General features: G+C 45.6%; 2 protein-coding genes and 2 long non-coding RNA genes across 6 annotated transcripts; 2 read left to right on the top strand and 2 right to left on the bottom strand.

Moving 5' to 3' along the window:
- Nucleotides 1-1,871: 1,871 nt before the first annotated feature.
- LOC130543134 (uncharacterized) lies at nucleotides 1,872-8,522 on the bottom strand. Its single transcript, XR_008958216.1, has 2 exons — nucleotides 8,401-8,522; nucleotides 1,872-5,439 (listed from the first exon to the last, which is right to left on the bottom strand). It is a non-coding gene; the product is annotated as an uncharacterized LOC130543134 (long non-coding RNA).
- Nucleotides 4,863-13,138, top strand: TPRKB (TP53RK binding protein). Its single transcript, XM_026482871.4, has 5 exons — nucleotides 4,863-4,958; nucleotides 6,873-7,036; nucleotides 8,473-8,595; nucleotides 9,953-10,129; nucleotides 11,149-13,138. Exons 2-5 carry the CDS (start codon nucleotides 6,896-6,898, stop codon nucleotides 11,233-11,235), a joined length of 528 nt encoding a protein of 175 aa, XP_026338656.1. The 5' UTR covers nucleotides 4,863-4,958; nucleotides 6,873-6,895; the 3' UTR covers nucleotides 11,236-13,138.
- LOC130543135 (uncharacterized) lies at nucleotides 8,590-17,554 on the bottom strand. The gene is made up of 4 exons (XR_008958217.1): nucleotides 17,467-17,554; nucleotides 15,302-15,533; nucleotides 13,992-14,146; nucleotides 8,590-8,693 (listed from the first exon to the last, which is right to left on the bottom strand). It is a non-coding gene; the product is annotated as an uncharacterized LOC130543135 (long non-coding RNA).
- Nucleotides 17,187-20,618, top strand: NAT8 (N-acetyltransferase 8 (putative)). 3 transcript variants are annotated; one of them, XM_026482857.4, is made up of 2 exons: nucleotides 17,187-17,431; nucleotides 19,595-20,618. In XM_026482857.4, the coding sequence occupies exon 2, from the start codon at nucleotides 19,672-19,674 to the stop codon at nucleotides 20,359-20,361; it is 690 nt and encodes a 229-aa protein (XP_026338642.1). In that variant the 5' UTR covers nucleotides 17,187-17,431; nucleotides 19,595-19,671; the 3' UTR covers nucleotides 20,362-20,618. The 3 variants fall into 3 exon arrangements, with proteins under 3 accessions (XP_026338642.1, XP_026338637.1, XP_026338648.1); XM_026482852.4 differs by lacking the exon at nucleotides 17,187-17,431 and adding an exon at nucleotides 17,641-17,745; XM_026482863.4 differs by lacking the exon at nucleotides 17,187-17,431 and adding an exon at nucleotides 17,916-18,175.
- Nucleotides 20,619-22,227: the final 1,609 nt, after the last annotated feature.

Below are 22,227 nucleotides of genomic sequence, written 5' to 3'. Positions count from 1 at the left end.
CTTAAGATTCCTTTCAAGCCTTGCAGAGAAAGTTTAGCCAACTGAGTAAACATGTTTGCCCATTTCCCAAGTAAAATGTCAGCACTTTAATCCCTGCCTCAGGCTCTGCTTTCCAGAGGACTTAGCCAGGTAAGATAATCAAACATTTGTTAATAAATTTGGCAGTCACAGGTGTTTTTTTTTTTTTTTAAGATTTTATTTATTTATTTGACAGAGATAGAGACAGCCAGCGAGAGAGGGAACACAAGCAGGGGGAGTGGGAGAGGAAGAAGCAGGCTCCCAGCGGAGGAGCCTGATGTAGGGCTCGATCCCAAGGATCCAGGATCACGCCCTGAGCCAAAGGCAGACGCTTAACGACTGAGCCACCCAGGCGCCCCCATATATTATTTTCTGACTGGCATTTTTTTTTTCAAGTACTTTTTCTTTTTTTAATGAATGTATTCTTTTCTCTCCAAAGTTACCAATTATTTTTAGGTTTCTTCTGTTCCCTTCATCAACTGTTTTCCTCCTTTTTTTTTTTCTTTTTTCATTTGTTTGTTGATGTCTGTCTCTCCTGTTAGAGGTGTTCTTGGGATATCTGGTGACCTTTGCCCATCTTTTCATACTTAAGATTCCTTTCAAGCCTTGCAGAGAAAGTTTAGCCAACTGAGTAAACATGTTTGCCCATTTCCCAAGTAAAATGTCAGCACTTTAATCCCTGCCTCAGGCTCTGCTTTCCAGAGGACTTAGCCAGGTAAGATAATCAAACATTTGTTAATAAATTTGGCAGTCACAGGTGTTTTTTTTTTTAAGATTTTATTTATTTATTTGACAGAGACAGAGACAGCCAGCGAGAGAGGGAACACAAGCAGGGGGAGTAGGAGAGGAAGAAGCAGGCTCATGGTGGAGGAGCCTGATGTGGGGCTCATCCCGTAACGCCGGGATCACGCCCTGAGCCGAAGGCAGACGCCCAACCGCTGTGCCACCCAGGCGCCCCTGCTGTGCCACCCAGGCGCCCCGGCAGTCACAGGTTTTTAATTGTTTAACCATGTATACAAGAGTAGGAAGTACCAGGGCTCTTCCTGATCTGACATTGAGATCCTACAAATCTTTATATCTTTAGGAATACAGAAATGTCAATTATATTCAAGGTAACAAGTTACCAAGAAGTACAGGCTATAGACTTGTATGTAGGCATTTATTCTGGGGGTTATTTTCACATGACTTGGGAGTAGTATTTGGAGCCTTGGTGTCTTCCATGACCCATTTGTTCAGATAACACTTCCAAGGTTAGACTCACTTTATCAGATGGTAACAGTTACTCATATTATGCAAGTTTATACATTGCAGACAAGGTTGATATTCTTGTGAGAGTTTTCATTTAATACTTTACCAAATCAGATCTTTTGAACTAATTTTATGATGCATAGTGATCTCTTCCTCTGCAACTGTAGTAAAGGGATAATCTTTACCTCTGAGATGACTTTTTTTTATTTTTTAAAGATTTTATTTATTTATTTGACAGAGAGAGAGAGTGCATGCACAAGCAGGCAGAGGGAGAGGGAGAAGCAGGCTCCCTGCTGAGCACAGAGCCCGATGTGGGGCTTGATCCCAAGACCCTGCGATCATGACCTGAGCAGAAGGCAGACACTGAACCAACTTAAGCCACCCAGGCGCCCCTGAGATTACTTCTTAAGAACAGTAAAATGCATCCTTTTTTAGTGCACAGTTCCTCTGAGTTTTGACAAATGCATTCAGTTTTATAACTACTACCACAATTGAGAACCTAGCCATCACCCCCAAAACTTTCCTCATGTCATTTTGTAACCAACTGCTCCCACCAACCCCAGACCCTGGCAACCACTGATGGGTTTTTGGTCTGTATTTTTACCTTTTTTAGAATGTCATGTGAGTTTAATCACACAATATATAGACTTTTGGATGTGATTTCTTTTATTTAGCATAATGCTTTTGAGATCCATCCATGTCACTGAGGGGGATCAATAGTCGATTCCCTTTTTGTTGCTGAGTTAGTATTCTATTGTATGGATATACCACAGTTTGTTTATCCATCTACCGGCTGACAGACTTCCAGTTTTTGACTTCTGAACAAAGTTGCTATAAACATTTGTATACAGGTTTTTGTGTGAACATATGTGTTTATTTCCATTGGAGTGAGACTGCTGCTATGAGGTAAGTGTTACGTAATTTTATAAGAAACTGCCAAATGTTTCCAAATGGCTGTACTATTTTACATCCCCATCAACAGGGTATAGGAATTCCAGCTGCTCACATCCTTACTAGCACTTAGTATTGTCAATTCTTTTTATTGTACCTATTCTAATACATATGTATTGTTGTATCATTGTGATTTTTAAAAGTTTGAGGGGGCGCCCTCATGGCTCAGTCAGTTAAGCATCTGACTCTTGATTTCGGCTCAGGTCATGGTCTCAGGATCATGATATCATGCCCTGTGTCAGGCTCCATGCTGGGAGTGCAGCCTGCTTAAGATCCTCTCCCTTTCCTTCTGCCCCTCCCCACCTTCCTCTCCAAAAAATAAATAAATAAGTTTGAGATATAATTGATATGATATACTGTATGGTTTTAAATATACAATGTGATACTTTTGACATGTATACAACCATGAAACCATTGCTACAATTAAGACAGAACATATCTATTACCCCCAAAGTTTCCTTGTGCTGTTTTGTAATTCCCTTTTTCCACCCAAGGTCCCCTATCCAAGCAACGACTGATCTGCTTCCTGTCACTGTAGTTTTATGTAAGAGGAATCATACAATATGTACTACTTTTATGTCTGGCTTTTTTTTTATTCAGCATGATTATTTTGAGATTCATCCACGTTATTCTATGTCACAATAGTTAGTTCCTTTTTATTGCCAAGTTGTAGTCCATTGTAGGGATATATGATATGCTTATCTATTCATCACTTGATGAACATTATGGTGGTTTTCAGCTTTGGGTGGGTTACAAATAAGCTGCTAAAAACTGAGCTACTTTATTTAAATGTCTATTTTTAATCAACTTTATTGAGGCTTAATTTAGAGTCTATAAAATATACTTTAAAGTGCACAGTATGATGAATTTTGACAAAGTCGTACTCCCTATGTAACTAACACCACATCAAGATCTAGAACATTGGCTTCACGGCAAAGATTCCCTTGGGGTCCTTTCCAGTCCTTGTCTCCCACTCCTCCATTCCCAGCAATCACTCTTTTGCTTTCCAGTCACTCTAAAATAAATCTATAATTCCTAAAGTTTTGTAGAAAAGGGGTCATATGGTAATACATTACGTTCTAGTTTCTTGCTTTTTTTTTTTTTTTTTTTGCTGAGCATGTTTTTAGATTCATCCACGTTGCAAGCATTGTCAAGTATCAGTAATTCATTCCTTTTTGTTACTGAGTAGTATTTCGTTGTATGAATTTACCACAATTTATCTGTTGACATGTTGTTGGGCATTGGGTTGTTTCCAGTCTTTTGCAATTAAGAGTAATTGCAAAAGTTGCTGTGAACATTCATGTACAGGCCTTTATATGTACATGTTTTCATTTCTCCTGGTAAATGCCAAGGAATGAAATTGCTGAGGACAGTAAATACACATTTGATTTATTAAACTGCCATTCTTTTTCTAAAATGGTTATACTATTTTATAAAACTCAAACCAGCAATACCAATTGTTTGTACTATCAGTTTTTAAAATTTTAGTTATGGGCGTGTGTAGTAGTAGCTCGTTGTTTTAAATTTGCATTACTCTGCTATGATGTTGAGCATCTTATGTGTTTATTGGCCTGATTCATATATCTTTTGTACAGTGTTCAAATATGTCACCCATTCATAATTCGGTTGTTTTACTGAATTATAGGCGTTCTTTATGTAGTGTGGATATCAGTCTCTGGTCAGAATATCTTTCTCACATATATATTCCCACTGCGTTCAAGCCCATGGTACTCTGCTATCTCTTAAATAGCGGAAGGCCTAATGTGTCTCAGAGCCTTTGAACACTCTTTGTTGCCTGGAATCTTGTTCTCCCAGATCACACAGATTCCACGCCTCCTCCAGTCACTGTTCTAAGAGCCCTTTCTGGTGAGATCTTCACCATCCTATTTGAAATAGTAATACCCACGACCAGGCATTCCTCCCTTTTCCTTTTTTCTCCATAGCACATATCCACCCGACAGCTATATTTGTTATTTACTTGTGTAAATTTACCTCTTTAAAGAAAAGTACTGTCCAAGATGAGCTCCAACCCTAAAGAACATGGAAAATAATTCCTGCAACCTGTTATAAGGGGATTACGTCCGCTCTTGGAGGCTGATACACTTAGGGATGAGAAATTTCTGGGCCTGCTAGATGCAGGAGGAGGTTGATTTCATCAGTGTCCTGTCACCTATCTTTTAAGTACCGGAGGCAAATCGCGGTCTACTCCAGGAGATCCTCCCTAAATGACCGACAGCACCGAGAGCAAGAAGGGGACGAGTCCCCCTGCAGAGAACTGTAGCGGAGACGAAGGTGGAGCTCAGCCTAGACAACACCGCTCTTTGCACAGGAAGAAACCGACGTCTTGCCCAACACGCGTCGGAGACAAGGCTGAGACTCGGCACCGAGACCTCAGCGTCCAGTCCCCGGGTCCTTACCGTCCCCGTCGCCGGAAGTGACCCCGGCTCTCCTTCGCGTCCGCTGACTTCTCAGGCTGGGGAAGAAGCGTGTGGGGAGAGGCGAACGCGGCTACAGCCCAGCTTCCGGAAAGCGAGGGCTTTGTTTCCGAGGGAAGGGTCTTCCCAGCGGACCGGAAGGGCGCGCGTGTGGGTCCTCTCCGGGCCGGGCGGAAGAAGGGGGCGGGGCCCGGAGGGCAGCCCCGGGGACGCAGCAGGGCTGGGACAGGCGCTCGCTCCCTGACGTCGTGGAGGGCGGAGGAGCGAGTCTAAGAGGAACCTGGACCCGGGGCCCTGCGCGCCTTGGTAAATGGAATCTTAACGGCGAGTTGAAGGGCGGGAGGAAGGAGTCGGGGCTCTGCCTGTGGGGGCAGAACGGGGGAAAGAGCTGTTGCGGCGGTGGTGGAAAGAGCGCAACCGCGGCACGGGCGCGCCTCCGAGCGGAGGAGGGAGAGACGGCCTGGATCGGAGGGCCTGGGGGCTTTATCACAGGAGCAGGGAAGGACCAGCTGGGGCTTTTTGAGAGGATCGCTCTTCCTGCCCGGTGGAGGTTGGATGATGGGAGGGCAGGAGCTGCGAGGCGACCGCCCCTGGGAGGCCACGGCTGTAGCTGAGCGAGCGAGGCCGCTGGGGGCGGTGGGTGTGGGCGAGAAGTGGACGGGTCAGTGATCGCTAACAGGTAGAATCGTCAAGCCTCTGCATTAGCTATGGGAGCTGAGCGAGAGTGGGTGTCCGGCGATGATTCGAAGTTGCTGGCCGAAGTGACTTTTGCCAGGGGTCCTTTTTCCTTAATGTAAAAACATAAAACAGCGAAGAGTTTTTTCCTTGCTGATTATATGTATTACTATTTTGTGTGCTCACTGTAGAAAATTCAGAACGTACATTTTTTTAATAGAAGACGATAAAAATTACCAGTAATCCTACCACCCGAGATGGCCATATTTTGGTGTGTTTCCTGTTTTTGTTTTCTGTGTGCATCTTTTTTTGGGAAATTGGGAATATATTCGTTATATTTTTCCTGTATCTTTCCCCCCCATTTGACATTGCTATGACTATTAATAAAGATTGAACTGCGATGTGACAAGACATTATTCACACATACTGTTTTTTCCTCACTAACAAAAATCAGATGTAATTCCACCAAGTCAGAGATAACTTTTTGGTGTATTTTCCTTTCAGTATTTTTATGCACTTTTTTGAGAAGCCCACTAATTATGCTACATTTTATGTTTTGTTTTTCAATCAGATGTTTTTACTCAATGTTATTTATTGCTGTTTTCACACATCCTTAACTGCTCAAGACTACAGTTTTTAATGGTTGTTTAGTCACAACAAATTCCATTATTAGCTAATTTGTTTTCAATTTTTTGCTATTAGGATGGTAAGAGGGACATCTAATTTACATAAATTTTCATGTTTTTAATTTATTCCTTGAAAAGAGCCCTAGAAATGGAACCTACCAAGTAAAAGGGTAAAATGAATTTATCAAATTGCCTCACCCAAATATCTCACTAAGACTTTGACTGAAATTGTTTTAAAGATCAAATTTTTGCAATACTTTGTTTTTCAATTCAAGGATATGGTTGTCTTTCTAGTTAGTGAAATTCTTGTCTTTTATGTTCTTTTATGTCTTTGTCCTTTCCTTTTTAAACTTATGTCTAAGAAAGGGCCGGTATTGATTTTTTAGTAATTGTAACCTCTTTGCTTAAATGTCATATGTGAAATGAGTATCTTTGAGTCAAGTGTCATACTTTCTTCAATAAAATTATTTTCTTAATATTTGTGTCTAGGTTCTGCTAAAATATACATAAAATGGTAAGACCAGAAAGCTAAAAAGGCTAAGTTGGAGTGAGGTTTCACTAATACCATAAGTAACCTCTGGTCTAAAAAATTCCTGACATTCTGCTTCTACTTGTCTGTTAGAGAAGCTTCCCCTCAGCCATGTATCAGATCCTGTCTGTACAACCAGGGAACCAGGCAGCAACCTTGATCCTTTCTGAGGAATGGTAAAGGAAGCTTGAAACAACTCAGCGGGGGTGGGAAGACAACATCTCATGAGGATGCTAAATGTGCTTTTGGATGGATTCTTCTAGCTTAACAGTTCTGCCATCTTATTATTAAAATTATTTTAATTTATTTGTTAGCAAGGATATTTTTTAGTGTATTATAACGTTAACTTTTAAACAAATGAAGTCTTTTGGTCCTTTTGGTTTTATGCAGATAGAATCCTGCTTGTCTATGAAATGCAGTTAACACATCAGCTGGACCTATTTCCCGAATGCAGGGTGACCCTTCTGTTATTTAAAGATGTAAAAAATGCTGGAGACTTGAGAAAAAAGGCCATGGAAGGTGCTATTGATGGTTCATTAATAAACCCTAAGGTGGTAAGTACAAGTGAGAATAGATGAGCTATAACGGGGCATTGAAGAATATGTTAATTTTTTGTGATGTTATAGGTTAGCCTAAAATTGTCACCTTTTTGGGTAAAGAGTTCTTGTCCAGGCTGTGGAGTCAGACTGGGCCAACCTTGAATTTAACAGTGAATAGAAGCGGAAGTGCCAGGAACTCCCCCACGAGATAAGATGGGTTGTGGTCTGGCTCTGAAGTAATGGCAAATGCCTGGATCTTCATCTCATCTAAACTAGAAAAATCTCTGCACAGGCTTCGAAGGGGCACATGCACCCTAATGTTTACAGCAACAATGTCCACAATAGCCAAAATATGGAAAGAGCCCAGATGTCCGTGGAGAGAGAAAGAAGATGTGGTACATATATACAATGGAATACTACTCAGCCATCAGAAAGACTGAAATCTTGCCATTTGCAACGACATGGGTGGAACTAGAGGGTATTATGCTAAGTGAAAGAATTCTGTCAGAGAAAGACAAATACCATATGATTTCACTCATGTAGAATTTAAGAAACAAAACATGAACGTAGGGGAAGGGAAGGAGAAATTTAAAAAGATGAAAATAGGCAAACCATAAGAGATGCTGAACTCTAGGAAACAAACTGACCGTTGCTGGAGGGGAGGTGGGTGGGGGGATGGGGTAACTGGGTGATGGCCATTAAGGAGGGCACTTGATGTAATGAGCACTGGGTGTTCTATGCAAGTGATGAATCACGAAATTCTACCTCAGAAACTAATAATATAGTATATGTAAACTAAATTTGAATTTAAAGAATTTAAGAAATAAATACATAGAAATTTTAAAAAGCTGTTAGTTGGGGGAAAAAAATCTCTGCACAGGGGACGTGCATAGTAGTTAAGAGCACACACCGAGGAACTGCGGCAGCAGGATTTAATCCCAGCTCTGCCATTAGGACTTTGAGCAAGTGGTGGCCAACGTTTAGAGAGTGCTTACTCTCTTCCTTTCCTTGTACCAACTCATTCAATCTTCACAACAAGCCTATGAAGTAACCACTATGATTATCTGCATCTAACAGATAAAACTAAGGAATTTGCCCAACTCCCCTCAGTGGTAAGTGACAGAGCTGGGATTCAAACCCAGACATTCTTTGGTTTCCTCATCTGCACATGAATAATAATACTGATTTAAAATAAAACATGTAAAATGTTTAGAATACGGCTTTTCCCATGATATTAGTTCTCGATGTTATTTAAAAACTTTTTACTATTTAAGTTTCTTGCCGCTTTAAAATCCTATGATTTTCTGAACACCCAGCAATTTTGAAAACATAGTCCATAGAAATTGTGGTGAAGTAAAACAGCCTGACATTGGAGTTACCAAGAGATAAGGCACGCATCTCCAGAGTGCTCCAGATGCTCCATGTGTAACTCCTTCTGTTCTCTTTGGTAGATTGTCGATCCATTTCAGATACTTGTGGCAGCAAACAAAGCAATTCATCTCTACAAATTGGGAAAAATGAAGACAAGAACTCTATCAACTGAAATTATTTTCAACCTTTCCCCAAATAACAATGTAATTAATATGGATATCACTTACTTTATTTCTGTTGATCTTGCCATGATATACCATGTGTTCCCTAGTGTTGGGTTGGAGGCTAAATTCCTGTATGCCTGTTGTTAGTAACAAAGGAAAATAATAGTTAAAAGAGTTCTGGACAGAGTTGAGGTTTAGCACTGCCTCTTACTAGGTAAATAAGCTTTGCAGTCATTTCATATATGAGTAAAGTTTAGCTACATTAAATGAGGGTAGTTTTATCTGTCCATCCTACCATATAATAGGAGCAGGAAGATCCCTCTAAACAATATATACACTTAAATGGTACAACATTAAGCATGGATATTTGTGTATTATGCACGTCTACGCTCCTTATAAACTCCTTGAGGATAGAATCCATGTCTTTTCCATATCCAGAAGCCTGCTGGTTACCGGGAACAGCCCTTAACATGGGCTCACTCAACCCCTGCGCACAGGAAGTTTGTGGTTTGAGATACTGATAGTAATCAAAGTTATTGAGCTAATTTAGTTCCATCTGTGGCACATAAAGACAAAAAACAAATTTTGCTGATGAACTTTGAGTATTACCACTACAGTTAATAACACACCAACCAGGTATTAATATCATCCAGAGGATAATTGGGAAAGCTGTGGCATGATTTAAAGTAATGTTTGAAATTTTATAAAGTTTACAAAATGCAGGATAATAGAATTCCTTGGTACCTAGTGAAAAAATTACCAAAGAATTATTTCTTTGAGATCATTTGAAATAACTTGAGAAACTATTCAATTCAGTGAGCATCTGTTGGGGTTGTCAACCACTTTTGGCTATAGTTCCAGGACAGGAGAAACAAATATGCTCCTGAGGAAGGCAGGGAAACAACAGAAATCCAACTGCTCTAAGATTAATGATATAGTGGGAATAATAATTCAAACTGATGGGAGCAGCAAGGAAGCAACTCCTGTAAGGAGGAGGGTGCAGCGGGGACTGCCCTGTGCATTGGATGGTAAAGGGTGAGGGCACTCCAGGCAGAGGATGGGGAAAAAAGTGTGAAATGATGGGACCCCCACACAGTCCAGGCTGGCTAGAAGGTAGGCGTGCATGGCTGGAGGGTCACTGGGGATCAGAAGGAGGGGGTGTTTGTGTGCCATGCCAAGAATGGGCTTGACTGTGCAGTCAGGAGGTGCAGCGGTAAGCAGAGTGCTCTAGAGGCAGAGCTGGCGGGTGTTGGGAAGGGCTGTTGAAGAGAAACACTGTAGGTGGAGAGAACCAATTAGGATATGTAAAATAATCCACCAGAGAAGGAGGCTGATGGGGAGAGGTTTCAGACACACAAACTACTGGTTTATTGTCTTTCCTTTTTTTTTTCCTTAGATTTCAGAAGCTTTGAAAAAATTTGGTATCTCAGCAAATGACACTTCAGTTCTAATTGTTTACATTGAAGAGAGAGAAAAACAAATAAATCAAGAAGACCTAATATCTCAGGTTGAAGGTCATCAAGTTTCTCTGGAAAACCTTCCTGACATAACAAATATTACAGAAGTCAAAAAGGTTTGTAAATCTGTATTTTTAGAAAGAGTGTGATGAAGAATAAAACCGATGCTGTTTGCTTATTGATCACCAATGCTTCTGGGGGTTTTTGGTTTTTTTTTTTTTTTTAAAAAGTTAATGTAACTAAAAATTACTTGAAAATAATTATAGAAGCTAAGAATTAGAAGGTGCAGGGGCGCCTGGGTAGCGCAGTCGTTAAGCGTCTGCCTTCGGCTCAGGGCGTGATCCCGGTGATCTGGGATTGAGCCCCACATCAGGCTCCTCCGCTGGGAGCCTGCTTCTTCCTCTCCCACTCCCCCTGCTTGTGTTCCCTCTCTCGCTGGCTGTCTCTGTCAAATAAATAAATAAAATCTTAAAAAAAAAAAAGAATTAGAATGTGCAAGTTTACGTAAAATATAGTTAGAAATTTAGTTGATAAAAGCATTCTCTAAGAATAAAGACATTCTATATTTTACATCTCAAATGCACTGTGTATCCTTTTTTTTTTTAAGATTTTATTTATTTGAGAGAGTGTGCAAAGAGCACACGAGCAGGGGTAGGGAGAGGGGCAGAGGGAGAAGCAGACTCCCCCGCTGAGCAGGGAGCCCGATGCCAATGCAGATGTGGGGCTCGATCCCAGGACTGATCCCAGCCAGGACCATAGGATGGAGCCTGATGCTGGGCTGAATCCCAGGACGCTGGGGTCATGACCTGAGCTGGAGGCAGTTGCTTAACCAACTGAACTACCCAGGCGCCCCTGTGTAAGCTTGATCTTTAATGTCTAGATGTATGCTTTTAAAATTGTTACAAATTTGGTTTCTGTGTTTAGAGGGTTATCACCATAAGTGCAACTTAAAGGGAACTTTTGACATAAATGATGAGTTGCCATCTACTTTGCATATTTTAGTCACGTTTGTGAATTGTGATTTCATACCATTATCCCAGTAGTTGAATGATAATTTCACTTATACATGGTTGTATGATGAAAATGAGTAGTGCATGAAAAATAGCATGCCATAATTTGTCTTCTATTTTTACAGATATATAAACTATCTTCGCAAGAAGAAAGTATTGGAACATTATTGGATGGTATCATTTGTAGAATGTCAACAAAAGATGTTTTGTGAAATGACAGAAATATTTAAAATCTTCAGCATTTATAAAAATAACATGGATTTTTCTTTCTTATTATATATGTTCAGTGGTAGAAAACACAATGTTACAAAAAGAAAAAAAGCCACTACTGGTTTCTCTCTTAATATTTTAAAAGATAGCCACTGTTGCTATTATGTGTTGTCTTCTAGTCTTATGTTTCTATTCAAATATATTTCATCTTTATGTAATTGGAATACTTGGGTGTTTACTAGGTTCTTGCCTTAGTGATTTATATTCATCAGCTTATATCCCTGCCTACTTCTGGCTACTCTGGCATTTCCCTTCCCAGCCTCCTGGTTCCAAGCATTTTACATACAAGAATTCATTCATCATAATCTTATGAGGAGGTAAATACTAGTTTTACCACCATTTTACGCACAAGGCAACTAAAAGATAATACAAATAATAAGTAACTTGCTCAAGGTCATACAGCTAGTATAAAGCCATGTTTTATAAATGGCTTGGAGTTTCTTTTCTTGACTTATCTTCTATTTTGATTGTAGCAGTTAAGACAGCCTTGGTCAAGGGTCAGCAAACTTCTGTGAAGGGCCAGATAGTAAATATTTTCAGCTTTGCAGGCCATAAGCTTTCTGTTGCACCTACTCAACTCTTGCTGTCATAGTATCCACAGGCCATAAATGATGAGTATGGCTCTGTTCAGTGAAACTCAATTGACAAAAACAAATGGTGGGCAGGATTCAACCTGAGGTCCATACTTCTAGACTTCTGGGTTAGGTTAGGTTTCAGTTACAGTCCCTAAAGCTCATTGGCTTCACACGGCAAAAGTCTGTCATGCTCAGTCTGCACAGCCAGTGTGAAACCGTAAACACACAGGGCAATGACTCAAACCCCGTCTGCTTATCTTATGTTTCACTGTCCAAAGCCAGTCACGTCGCCCTGCCAACCTCAAAAGGGACAGAGAAGTGTGATCTTGCCACATGCTGGAAAGCAGGGAGGTGGAAATACTTAGTGATTTCTATCGTGATCATAAATAATAAGGCACGTACATACATCTCTAACATTTCTTGTGTGCAGTGTGCTTAGCATTTTATATGCGCTACCTCATTTAGTCCTTACTACAGTTCCAAGAGATTTTTACCAGCAAGGAAACAGATCTAGTCTCTGAAGTCTCTTTCAAAAAATTTCAAACCTAGAGAACAATTAACAATAATACAATAAAAGTCCGTGTACCTTTCATGCAAATTCACTGTTCTTAGCATTTTGCTATATTTGTTTGCTCTTGCCTCTTGCTCTCCGATCTGCCTACCTGCACTCAGGTGTGTACAATACACACACGCACATACTTCTGAATGATTTCAAGGTTAAGTTGTAGACCGGCACTTCAGCCTACACAGTGTTTAGTTGTCATATCTCATCTCTTTTCATCTGAAGCAAACCTCTTAAGAATGATTTTGACATTTTTTCGAAGAGCACCCTAGGTATCTTTCAGAATTCCGCACTATCTGGATTTGTTCATGATTTAAATCAGCTTAAATATTTTTGGGAGTAACAGTAGGTAAATGTTGTGTCCTTGCCATTGCGCGTCACCAGGAGGAACGTGTCCACTGGCCCCATCATTAGTCATACAAAGTTTGATCACTTGATTAAGGTGGTGCCTCCCCCAGCCATCTCCATTTCAAAGGCATCTCTTCCCCTGACAGAGTAACAGTCTGATCTGAATAACCCCAGGCCCCAGTGCTCCAAACACCTCCGTGGCACTGCCCCTGCCCCTCCCATGCCGTCACTCACATTCTTTTTATTGACGTGGAACATGTCATATACCTACTAAGTCTCCTATTTTTATACATTTATATTGGTTTCAGTGTTTCACTTTTGCAAATAAATCTTTGTACATGTTTCTCTTTCTTTTAGATAGCTTCTGTGAAGTAGAATTCTTGGGGATGAGGAGCTGAACTCATTAGAAACTTTTCAGAGCAGAAAGGTACCATTCTGTACTCCCCACTGCAGCCACTTCCCTGCTCCCGGTTTGCTGACAGCAGCCACCCTGCACTCATATCACAATATTGAGGAAAGCATAACCTGGTTTGGTTGGTCTCAGAATGAGCAGATTGTATTCATCGAATTTGCCTGTTACTGATGTTTTCCTAATCCTTTGTGCCATTGACTTCCCATGTTCCCCTCCAGGTCACTCTTCACCCATCCACCCTCCCTGTTCTGGGAGGCTGACCTATATGGCAGCAAGAGGACTCCTCTGACCGGTTCGGCCAGTGGGAGGCCCCTAGGAGACTGGAGTTGGGAAGAGAGTGTGAGGCCAGCATATTTATTCTCCTGACTCCTCCCTGCAAGGTCATATGGGCTGGCTTTGTCCCTGAACCTTTCAACTCCTGGGTTAGGTTCTTGTCAACTCTCCCTCCCGCCTCACTTCAGGCCTCCAAGCAGTAACACGCCTGGTTCTTGCACCATCCTTAGTCCCCCTCTACCCACCCACACCTTCAGAATTAGCCCCTTTGATCATCTGCATAAAATCTGCTGGAGTTACCCTAATTTGAGTGTCGGGGCCTGATACCCTTTCACTTTCTCAGACAATTAGTTGTAAGGTTACAAAACATTTCCGTTGTGCTGGAATCATTGTCCAAGGATTCCTGAACATCTTAGGAAGGATGACCCATCCCCCTACTTCTTTCCCCTTGAAAGGATTTGCCACAATTTTCATCCACTCATTTCCTTTAAATGACGAGCTCTCAGAAGCTCAGGGCATCGGGGGCACCTGGGTAGCGCAATCAGTCGTTAGGCGTCTGCCTTCAGCTCAGGGCGTGATCCCGGCATTCCGGGATCGAGTCCCACATCGGGCTCCTCCGCTGGGGGCCTGCTTCTTCCTCTCCCACTCCCCCTGCTTGTGTTCCTCTCTCGCTGGCTGTCTCTCTGTCAAATAAATAAATAAAATCTTAAAAAAAAAAAAAAAGAAGAAGAAGAAGAAGAAGTTCAGGGCATCGGCCTGAGGTTGGGTAACTGAGAACCCTGAGGAGAGGTTAGGGGAGATTCTTTCTGGGAACTTAAGTTAAATGAAGCTGAATTGATGTTCTCTTCTCCCTGAGACTTCCAAAATGTAATGCCACTTATGTACTGTCCATCTCCCTGGCCCATTTCTGGGCTGTGCTGGTGCAGTAGGGAATATTTTTCATAGATGTTTAAGTGTGGGGTTTTAGTGACATGTTTCTCTCAAATCCACAACCTGTGGAATTATGGTGATTCTATGAGGCCTTGGGTAGGAGATTTCAGCTTTTCTGGCCTTAGTTTTCCTTTTGTAAAATGGGGACATTAATATCAACCTTAGTTCTTAGGTTGTCATGAATATCAAACAGAGCTGAGGAAAAGAGATTCCTCACAGTATGAGGCATCTGATTTCTCTTTATGTACCAGGCAGTAGTGCTGAGGAAGACAGGAAAATAAAATAGGACTCGTTGCTGGTGGGAAAGTAGTACAGTTCAGCCACTTCGGACAACAGTATGGCAGCTCCTCAAAATGTTAAACATAAAGTCATCATATGACCCAGAAATTCCACTCCTAGGTATACCTAGGTTCTAGGTATACCCAATAGAACTGAAAACAGGTGCTCAACCCAAAACGTGTACACCAATGTTCATAACAGCACAATTCACAATAGCCAAAAGGTGGAAACAACCTAAGTGTCCCTTAATGGATGAATGGATAAACAAGTGTGGGATATCCCTACCGTGGAATATTATGCAGCCACCAAAAGCCATGACCTACTGATATATGCTACAACATGGGTGCACCTTGAAAACAAAGGGAAAGAAGTGGAACACAGAAATTCACCTATCACATGATTCCATTTAAATGAAACATCCAGAAAGCAGGTTAGTTGTTGCCAGGGCGAGAGGAGAGAGTGCAACCTGCGTAGGGGCCAGGGGCTTCCTTTTGGGTTGTGAACACGCTTTGGAACCTGGTAGAGGTGGCAGTTGCACAACATAGTGAATGTGCTGAATGCCACTGAGTTATACACAGTACAACAGTTAACTAAAACATGAAGTAATAGCATAAACACATCTGCCTTACCTGTAGGAGTTCATGATCTTAGCTGGGTGCCTTTAGATTCTCAGATCCGGCTGAGGCAGAGCCAGGTAGATTCCCAAGCCTCTCTTCGCCATCTGAAGCAGGAGCCTGGAGCCTCAGCACACTCCAGGCTCTATCTTTTGCACAGAGAATGACCCGTACGTCCTCCATCCAGAGACACCTGCTGCCAGCATTTGGTCTGATCGCTCAGACTTTTCTCTCTGCATGCTTGTGTCTGTACATCAGTTTCAAGTTATATTTTTAAAAAAATGAGTTAAAACCTACTGTTTTGTAGTTTTTTTCTTTTTTTAAAAAAGATTTTATTTATTTATTTGACAGAGATAGAGACAGCCAGCGAGAGAGGGAACACAAGCAGGGGGAGTGGGAGAGGAAGAAGCAGGCTCATAGCGGAGGAGCCTGATGTGGGACTCGATCCCATAACGCCGGGATCACGCCCTGAGCCGAAGGCAGACGCTTAACCGCTGTGCCACCCAGGCACCCCTCTAGTATTTCTTAGAACTATATTTTGACTTTTTTTTTCATATCAATAAATCCTCATCATCCCTGTTTATGGCTGTGAGGAAGGATGAAAAGCCTGAATGGAAACAAAGGCCATTGGGTTTTGAGAAGGCCACGTGAGAGTGAGAGTACAGGGAAGGAGAGCATGGGATCAGATTACAGACCTCTGGCCCTTCAGCTTGACTATTAGGTTTTTGACTAGTTAATATTACATTCACTAGGAAAGCTCAATTGTACTTTGGAGCCCCTTTTGATTCCTAGTTCAAATTTTGGTATGAAACCAATGTAGCAAATACCCATGGCTCACCCCTCAGATTTCATGTTAAACTCTACCCTTTGGCCTTGTTGGGTGCCAAAGACCTGGAATGTCAGCAGTCTCCTTCCACCGGACACCCCCCCCCCGCCCCACCCCAGGGGGCTTGCCAGCCTATGGTTTCTGACCAGAAGGCCTCAGGATGGTATCACTAGGGGCAGTCATGATTTTTCTCCCCAAGTCTGTCTCTCTCTCTCCAGCATCCTCTAGAGGCTCTTGCCAGAAATGTGGCTGTCACTCTGACCCCTTCCTCATCCTCATTCCCTTTTGGGTCATTACAAACTCCTGCCATTTCTGCCCCCAAAATGCACCTACAGGTGGGCTGGTTCTCAGCACCTGGAACGCCTCACTCTGGTCCAAGCCACCACGTACTCTTGTAGGGCCTCTGCTAGCCCCTGTGGCTCCTTAGTGAACATAGAACAAGACACCCCTTTCACACAGACGCAGCCCATTGATGACAGCCCAGGGCAGTGATGCCTTTGAGCAAAAAAGAAAAAGGTCACCTTTTCCTTTAGCCAGACTCAGCTCTGTGCCAGGACTCACCGCTTGGTGAGTGGAATAGGGGTCTATTTTTGTTCCGACGAGGCCTCCTTGGCCAGATGCTCTTGAACAGTGAGCAACCTGCGTATCTGTACCTTGGGGCTCTTTTTCACCTGCACTGCTACACTAGCCTGTGGGGTGGGGAATATGTGCTTCCACTACTGTCTCCTCCCATCCACTCTCCAGACGTGGCCAGAGCAACACACAGGCACGCAGGCATGCACACACGTGCGCACACCCCTGCCTATGTTACTCCCCAGGTAAAAGCATAGCGATGGAGTAGAGTCCAAACTCCACACCCGGGACGACAGGCCGCACCCGCCCGGGCCCCAGCCGCCCTCATCACTCCCTTCCTCCCTCCGTGGCCACGTCGGAAAACCTTGCCTCTGTCCTGCCTCAGGGCCCTCAGGCCTCTGTTCCCTCCGCCCCAGACGCGCTCCTTCCCTCAGCCTCGCTCAGCTCTCTCTCTCCTCCCAGTCTACCCGAGGGTCCTCCCGGGGGAAGCTCTGTCACCCCCTACGGCCGCCGGCCTCGCGCCGCGCCGCCCCGCCCCCCCGGGGGGCTGCCACTGCCGGGAACTCCTGAGGAGCGCCTAGCACGGAAAACCCGGATGTGCCAGGCCCTCCGCGGTGGCCCGACCGCCCACATAGCGCCTCGCCCAGGCCAGCGTTTGATAACAGCACCCACGCAGCTCTAAGGAGGATGAGAGCCTGGCTTCAGGAGCCGCGAGACCCAGAAACGCCACCTGACCGCGCGCCGAGGTGAGGGCGCATGGGCGGAGGGGCGCGCTACGTACGTGCGGGGGCGGACGCGCCCCTCCCCCCAGCGTATAGGCGTCCCGGGCCGGCGGTCTGCTCTTCGGTTTTTCGCTGCTTTAGTGGGTCTCGGTGCAAAACAGTCAACAGCTGTGGCTGCACGGGCCCACGAACGAACGAGGGCCGATGGAGCCTAGTGAGAGGAGGGCGGGGAACTGCAAACCATCAGTTTCCCTCAGAGCCGGGCGAGCCTGGGCAGGGAGAGAGCACCTGCGTGCTGAGCCACGGGTCTGGGCTCTAGCGTGTGATGACAGCACAAGGTGAGGCGTGCCATCCCCAGGCTCCGGGAAGCTGTGTGCAGGGGCCGGGGTGGACCCCCGAGCACATCAAGGTGCCCGCTGGGAGATGCTCCAAGGCCCGAACCACCGTGGGAGGAAGCGTGTAGGCCATCCGCGAGGGCAAGGTCCCCTGAGGTGTGCCAGGACAGGCTTCCCCCCTGCAGGCTAATTCCCTGGCTGTCACAGAGGTCAGTGGAGAATGGGCCTCCTGCTGCGTCATCGCCCAGCCTCTTGATCCTGGGGCTTATGATTATCGAATGTGCAGAAGCCAGCCAATGAGGTGGCCGTCCAGGGAGGGCCTGGTTCCTGGTGGTGGGCGAGCCCTGGGCAGTCTCACCTGGATGCCAGTCAGAGGCTGAGGGCAGAAGCCTTCCTGACCCGTCCTGGACATTCAAGTCTGTTGTGGTAGCAGGTGAGAGGACGTGGGTTGAAGGAGAGTGTCTTGAGAGAGGCCTGGAGCAGGGGACCCTCCTCTGGGGATGAAGTCTGGGCCTTTTTTGATGTTTGCCTTTTTTTTTTTTTTTTTTTTTGAAGATTTTTAAAATTTATTTGAGAGAGGGAGAGAGCGCACAAGCAGAGGGAGAGAGAGAAGCAGACTCCCCGCTGAGTGGGGAGCCTGACATGGGACTGGGTCCCAGGATTCCAAGGTCATGACCTGAGCCCAAGGCAGACACTTAACCAACTGAGCCACTCAGGTGCCCTGATCTTTGACTCCTATGCCACCTCAGCAGCCTAAAAATTTGCAGTCAAGGGGGAAGGAGCCTTTGTTGAAACTTTTACTTGGGGGCGCCTGGGTGGCTCAGTCTGTTAAGCATCTGCCTTAGGCTCAGGTCACGATCTCAGGGTCTTAGGACCGAGCCCTGCCTTGGGCTCCTTGCTAAGTAGGGAGTCTGCTTCTCCTTCTCCCTCTGCCTGCTTGTGCTCTCTTTCTCTCTCAAATAAATAAATAAATCTTTTTAAAAAATGAGACACCTGGATAGCTCAGTTGGTTAAGCATCTGCCTTCGGCTCGGGTCATGATCCCAGTATCCAAGGATTGAGTCCCACATCGGGCTCCTTGTTTAATGGGGAGCGTGCTTCTCCCTCTGCTGCTCCCCCTGCTTGTGCTCACTCTCTGATAAACAAATAAAATCTTAAAAGAAATATATTTAAAAAAAAAAGAACTTTGGAATACAGGATTCCTGCCACGTATGGTCCCTCTCTAGGGACCAAAAGGCAGGGGGACACATGGTCTGACTGCTGCATGGAGCCACTCCAACATACCAAGAAGCTAAGTGAGCCAGTAAGAGGGGAAAGAGGGTGGAGAGGAGGGTATTTTATATACCAGAGTTTGTATGTGTTATTTTATTTTTTAAAAGATTATTTATTTATTTGAGAGTGAGTGTGAGCATGAGCAGGGGGAGGAGCAGAGAGGGAGGGAGAAGCAGACTCCCCACTGAGCAGGGAGCCCCACCCAGGGCTCAATCCCAAGGCCCTGAGATCATGACTGGAGCCAAAGGCAGATGCTTAACAGACTGAGCCACCCAGGTGCTCCTGTATGTCTTATTTTATTAAATCCTCAAAATCATCCCAGAAGGCAGGTTTTTATTTTACCCTGTTCCACAGATGAAGGAACAGAGGTTCAGAGAAGTTAGGTGACATGCCAAGTTTACACAGCTAGAAAGGGATGGAGCCAGGATCATATGCAAATCGTTCTGAGCCTACACCTTCTCCCAGTGGCTGTTGCCTACATCTTCCAGGGCAAAAGCAGAAATGCCCTCGAGCAGGGTCTCCCCCACTCCTGGGAGGTGGCAGAGATGGGGCACTTACCTGGCTTCCTTTCTCTTCCCTAGGGCTGCTGGGAAGGTGTGCAGGGACACCTCATTCACTCTCTCTTGTGGACTTTGAGGTTCAGGCAAAGCAGAACTCCATGGCTCCTTACCACATCCGCAAATACCGGGAGAGCGACCGCACACAGGTCGTGGACGTGTTCTCCCAGGCATTTGAAGAGTTCCCCCCCCTCACCTTCCGTCACATCCTGAAGCTGCCCCGAACCCTGGTGCTCTTGCTTGGGGTGCCCTTCGCCCTCTTCCTGGTCTCTGGCTCCTGGCTCCTGGCCCTTGTAGCCAGCCTCACCCTCCTCACTGCTCTGAGATTCCTCTCCAAATGCCCCTGGACTGAGTTTAGAGTCGTATCCTTGCGCACAGACATGTCCGACATCACGAAGTTCTACTTGAGCGAGCCCGGCTCCTGCTTCTGGGTGGCCGAGGCTGAGGGGCAGGTGGTGGGCATGGTGGGTGTGCTGCCCGTGGAGGAGCGCCCCCTGCGTAAGGAGCGGTTGGAGCTGTTTCACCTGTGCGTGGCCTTGGAGCACCGAGGTCAGGGGATAGCCAAAGCCCTGGTCAGGACCGTCCTCCAGTTCGCGCGTGACCAGGGCTACAGCCAAGTCATCCTCAGCACCAGCGTGTTGCAGCACTCGGCCTTGGCCCTCTACCAGCGCATGGGCTTCCAGGAGAGTCACCAGTTCTTCTTCCGCCCGAGCTGGAGGCTGGCTGATATTCCTTCGGTCGTGTTTGTCTACCACCTGCCCTCTGCTCAGGCCTCTCAGGCACAGGAGTAGGAAGGGGGCCTGTGATCCAGTTCCTTGTGGCTGAGTCAGGAGAGGGACGGCTCTGCTGAGGTAGCGAGCAAACCCCTAGGTCTCAGTGTGACAGCACAGTGAGAGCTTACTGTTCCTTCCCTGGGAACCCGGTGCGGGGGATGGTTTGGGGGTGGCTGTCTCTGCTCCTTTCTCTCTTTTGGGGTGACTGCTGTTTCATCTGTCTAGTGTCATGAGAAGGCTGTGTTAAAACAAACTAATAAACACACATGAATAAACATTTCTTTAGTTCACGTGTCCGCCATCAGCAACTTAGGCTGGACGTGGCTGGCAGCCCTTTTGGTCTCAAACAGCCTAATTCACACATCATTGTGGGATTGGCTGGAGTGACAGGGTGACCGGGCCAGCTCATTCTCCAGCACGCAAGCCCAGCGATGGTTTTAAGGTAATTGCAGAGGAGCAAAAAGTGAAGCAGAAACAAGCAAATACTATTTCAAGCTTCTCAGGTGTCACATCTGCTGACATCCCCGACCCAGAAAGAGAAATGGGCCCTGCCTCTTTAGTGAGAGTTGCTGAAGTCACACAGCAAAGGGTGTCGAGAGAGTGGGAAGAATCCTGGGAGAAGGACTGGGGCCCCCAATGCCATCAGCCTGCTTCAGCCCCCACCCACCATCTCCTCAGAAAGGGAAGAAGACAGCCCGGGATGGAGAGTGGGATTTTTACATGGGCTGGACTGAGAAGTGGTGCAGCCCCCTCCCCACTGGCCAGGCCCCAGTCACATAGTCCTAACATGCCTGAAGGGAGGCTGGGAATGTGTGTGTCCAGGTAGAGGAAATGGGATTGGTGAGTTTCCCAGACCTGCCACACCTGGGACCCTGCCTCTTGTCCCCAAGTACTCAGGGACTCCAGATTTTTACAGAAGCCTCAGGCCTGACCCTCTTGTCCCTAAGCCTCTGATACGGTGGCGAAGTGGTATGTGCCCCAGTCTGCACCTTGTCCAGCTAAGTCATCACTGGCACCGGGTCTCCTGACCCAGAGGCTGAGTCCCAGGATCCAGTGAATCCCCCTATGACCCAGGAAGTCCAGGCACCCTTTCAGTCTAGGTCTTGTGACACAGCAGTGTTTGGGACTCTCTGCCATCCTGGCAGTATGCCTGCTTATAGCTTATCTCCTGTGAAGGGTCAGTCAGGTCACAAACCAGGCCGGAACCTGCCAACTGGCATTGCTACAGGCACATTTTCCCTAAATGGGGACCTTTCATCAAATGCATGGATGACTGCAAACATACGTGTTTTGTTACCCAAGACCATGGGCCTCAACTGTGCCGTCCTCCGTGGGGCCCATTTCTCTGTAGCCTTGGGTGACCCAGGTCCCTTCTGCCAGGCATTCTACCTCCTCCACACCTGCAGCCTTTGCACCTTCCCTGCGTGCTTCTCAGGAGACTGGACCATCTCAATCTCCTGTTACACTGGGCCCCCCACCTCTACCCCCTGTTTTAAATCAAGCTCCTGTTTCCTCCCAGCTCCAGCTTCTAGTTAATGGCAGGGCCTTGGGCCCAGCCCCTCTGCGAGGTATAGGGAGAGGAGGTTCCCACCAGCTGTCCTCGGCCCAGCCAGGCAGCCCCTCAGGAGGAATTCCCAAGTGGGCACCAGCTGGTGCTAGAGATGGGGGAGGCCCACAGTGGTCCTGATGCTTTGGAAGTTTTCTTAATCACAGTTAGTCGGTGTTGCTAATCCCACGCAGACGTGGTCCATGCCCTCCAGAGGCTTACAGGCCAGAAGGGGCTGAGAAACCAAGGAGGCAGCAAGTGGGGATATGTTGTCATAAGTGTGGGGATGATGGCCATACTGGACAGAGAACATCAAAAGGGCACCCACCCCACTGACT

This window comes from Ursus arctos, unplaced genomic scaffold (genome assembly GCF_023065955.2).
Source record: "Ursus arctos isolate Adak ecotype North America unplaced genomic scaffold, UrsArc2.0 scaffold_8, whole genome shotgun sequence".
Classification (NCBI taxonomy): Eukaryota; Metazoa; Chordata; class Mammalia; order Carnivora; family Ursidae; genus Ursus; species Ursus arctos.
The sequence above is the reverse complement of the archived record's forward strand: the minus strand, read 5'-3'. Positions and strand labels throughout refer to the sequence as shown.

Excerpts from the sequence above, each read along its gene's own strand:
- TPRKB (XM_026482871.4), top strand. The coding sequence starts at position 6,896 with ATGCAGTTAACACATCAGCTGGACCTATTTCCCGAATGCAGGGTGACC. Across the intron at positions 7,037-8,472 it reads CATTAATAAACCCTAAGGTG|ATTGTCGATCCATTTCAGAT; the intron begins GTAAGTACAAGT and ends TCTCTTTGGTAG. Across the intron at positions 8,596-9,952 it reads ACCTTTCCCCAAATAACAAT|ATTTCAGAAGCTTTGAAAAA; the intron begins GTAATTAATATG and ends TTTTTTCCTTAG.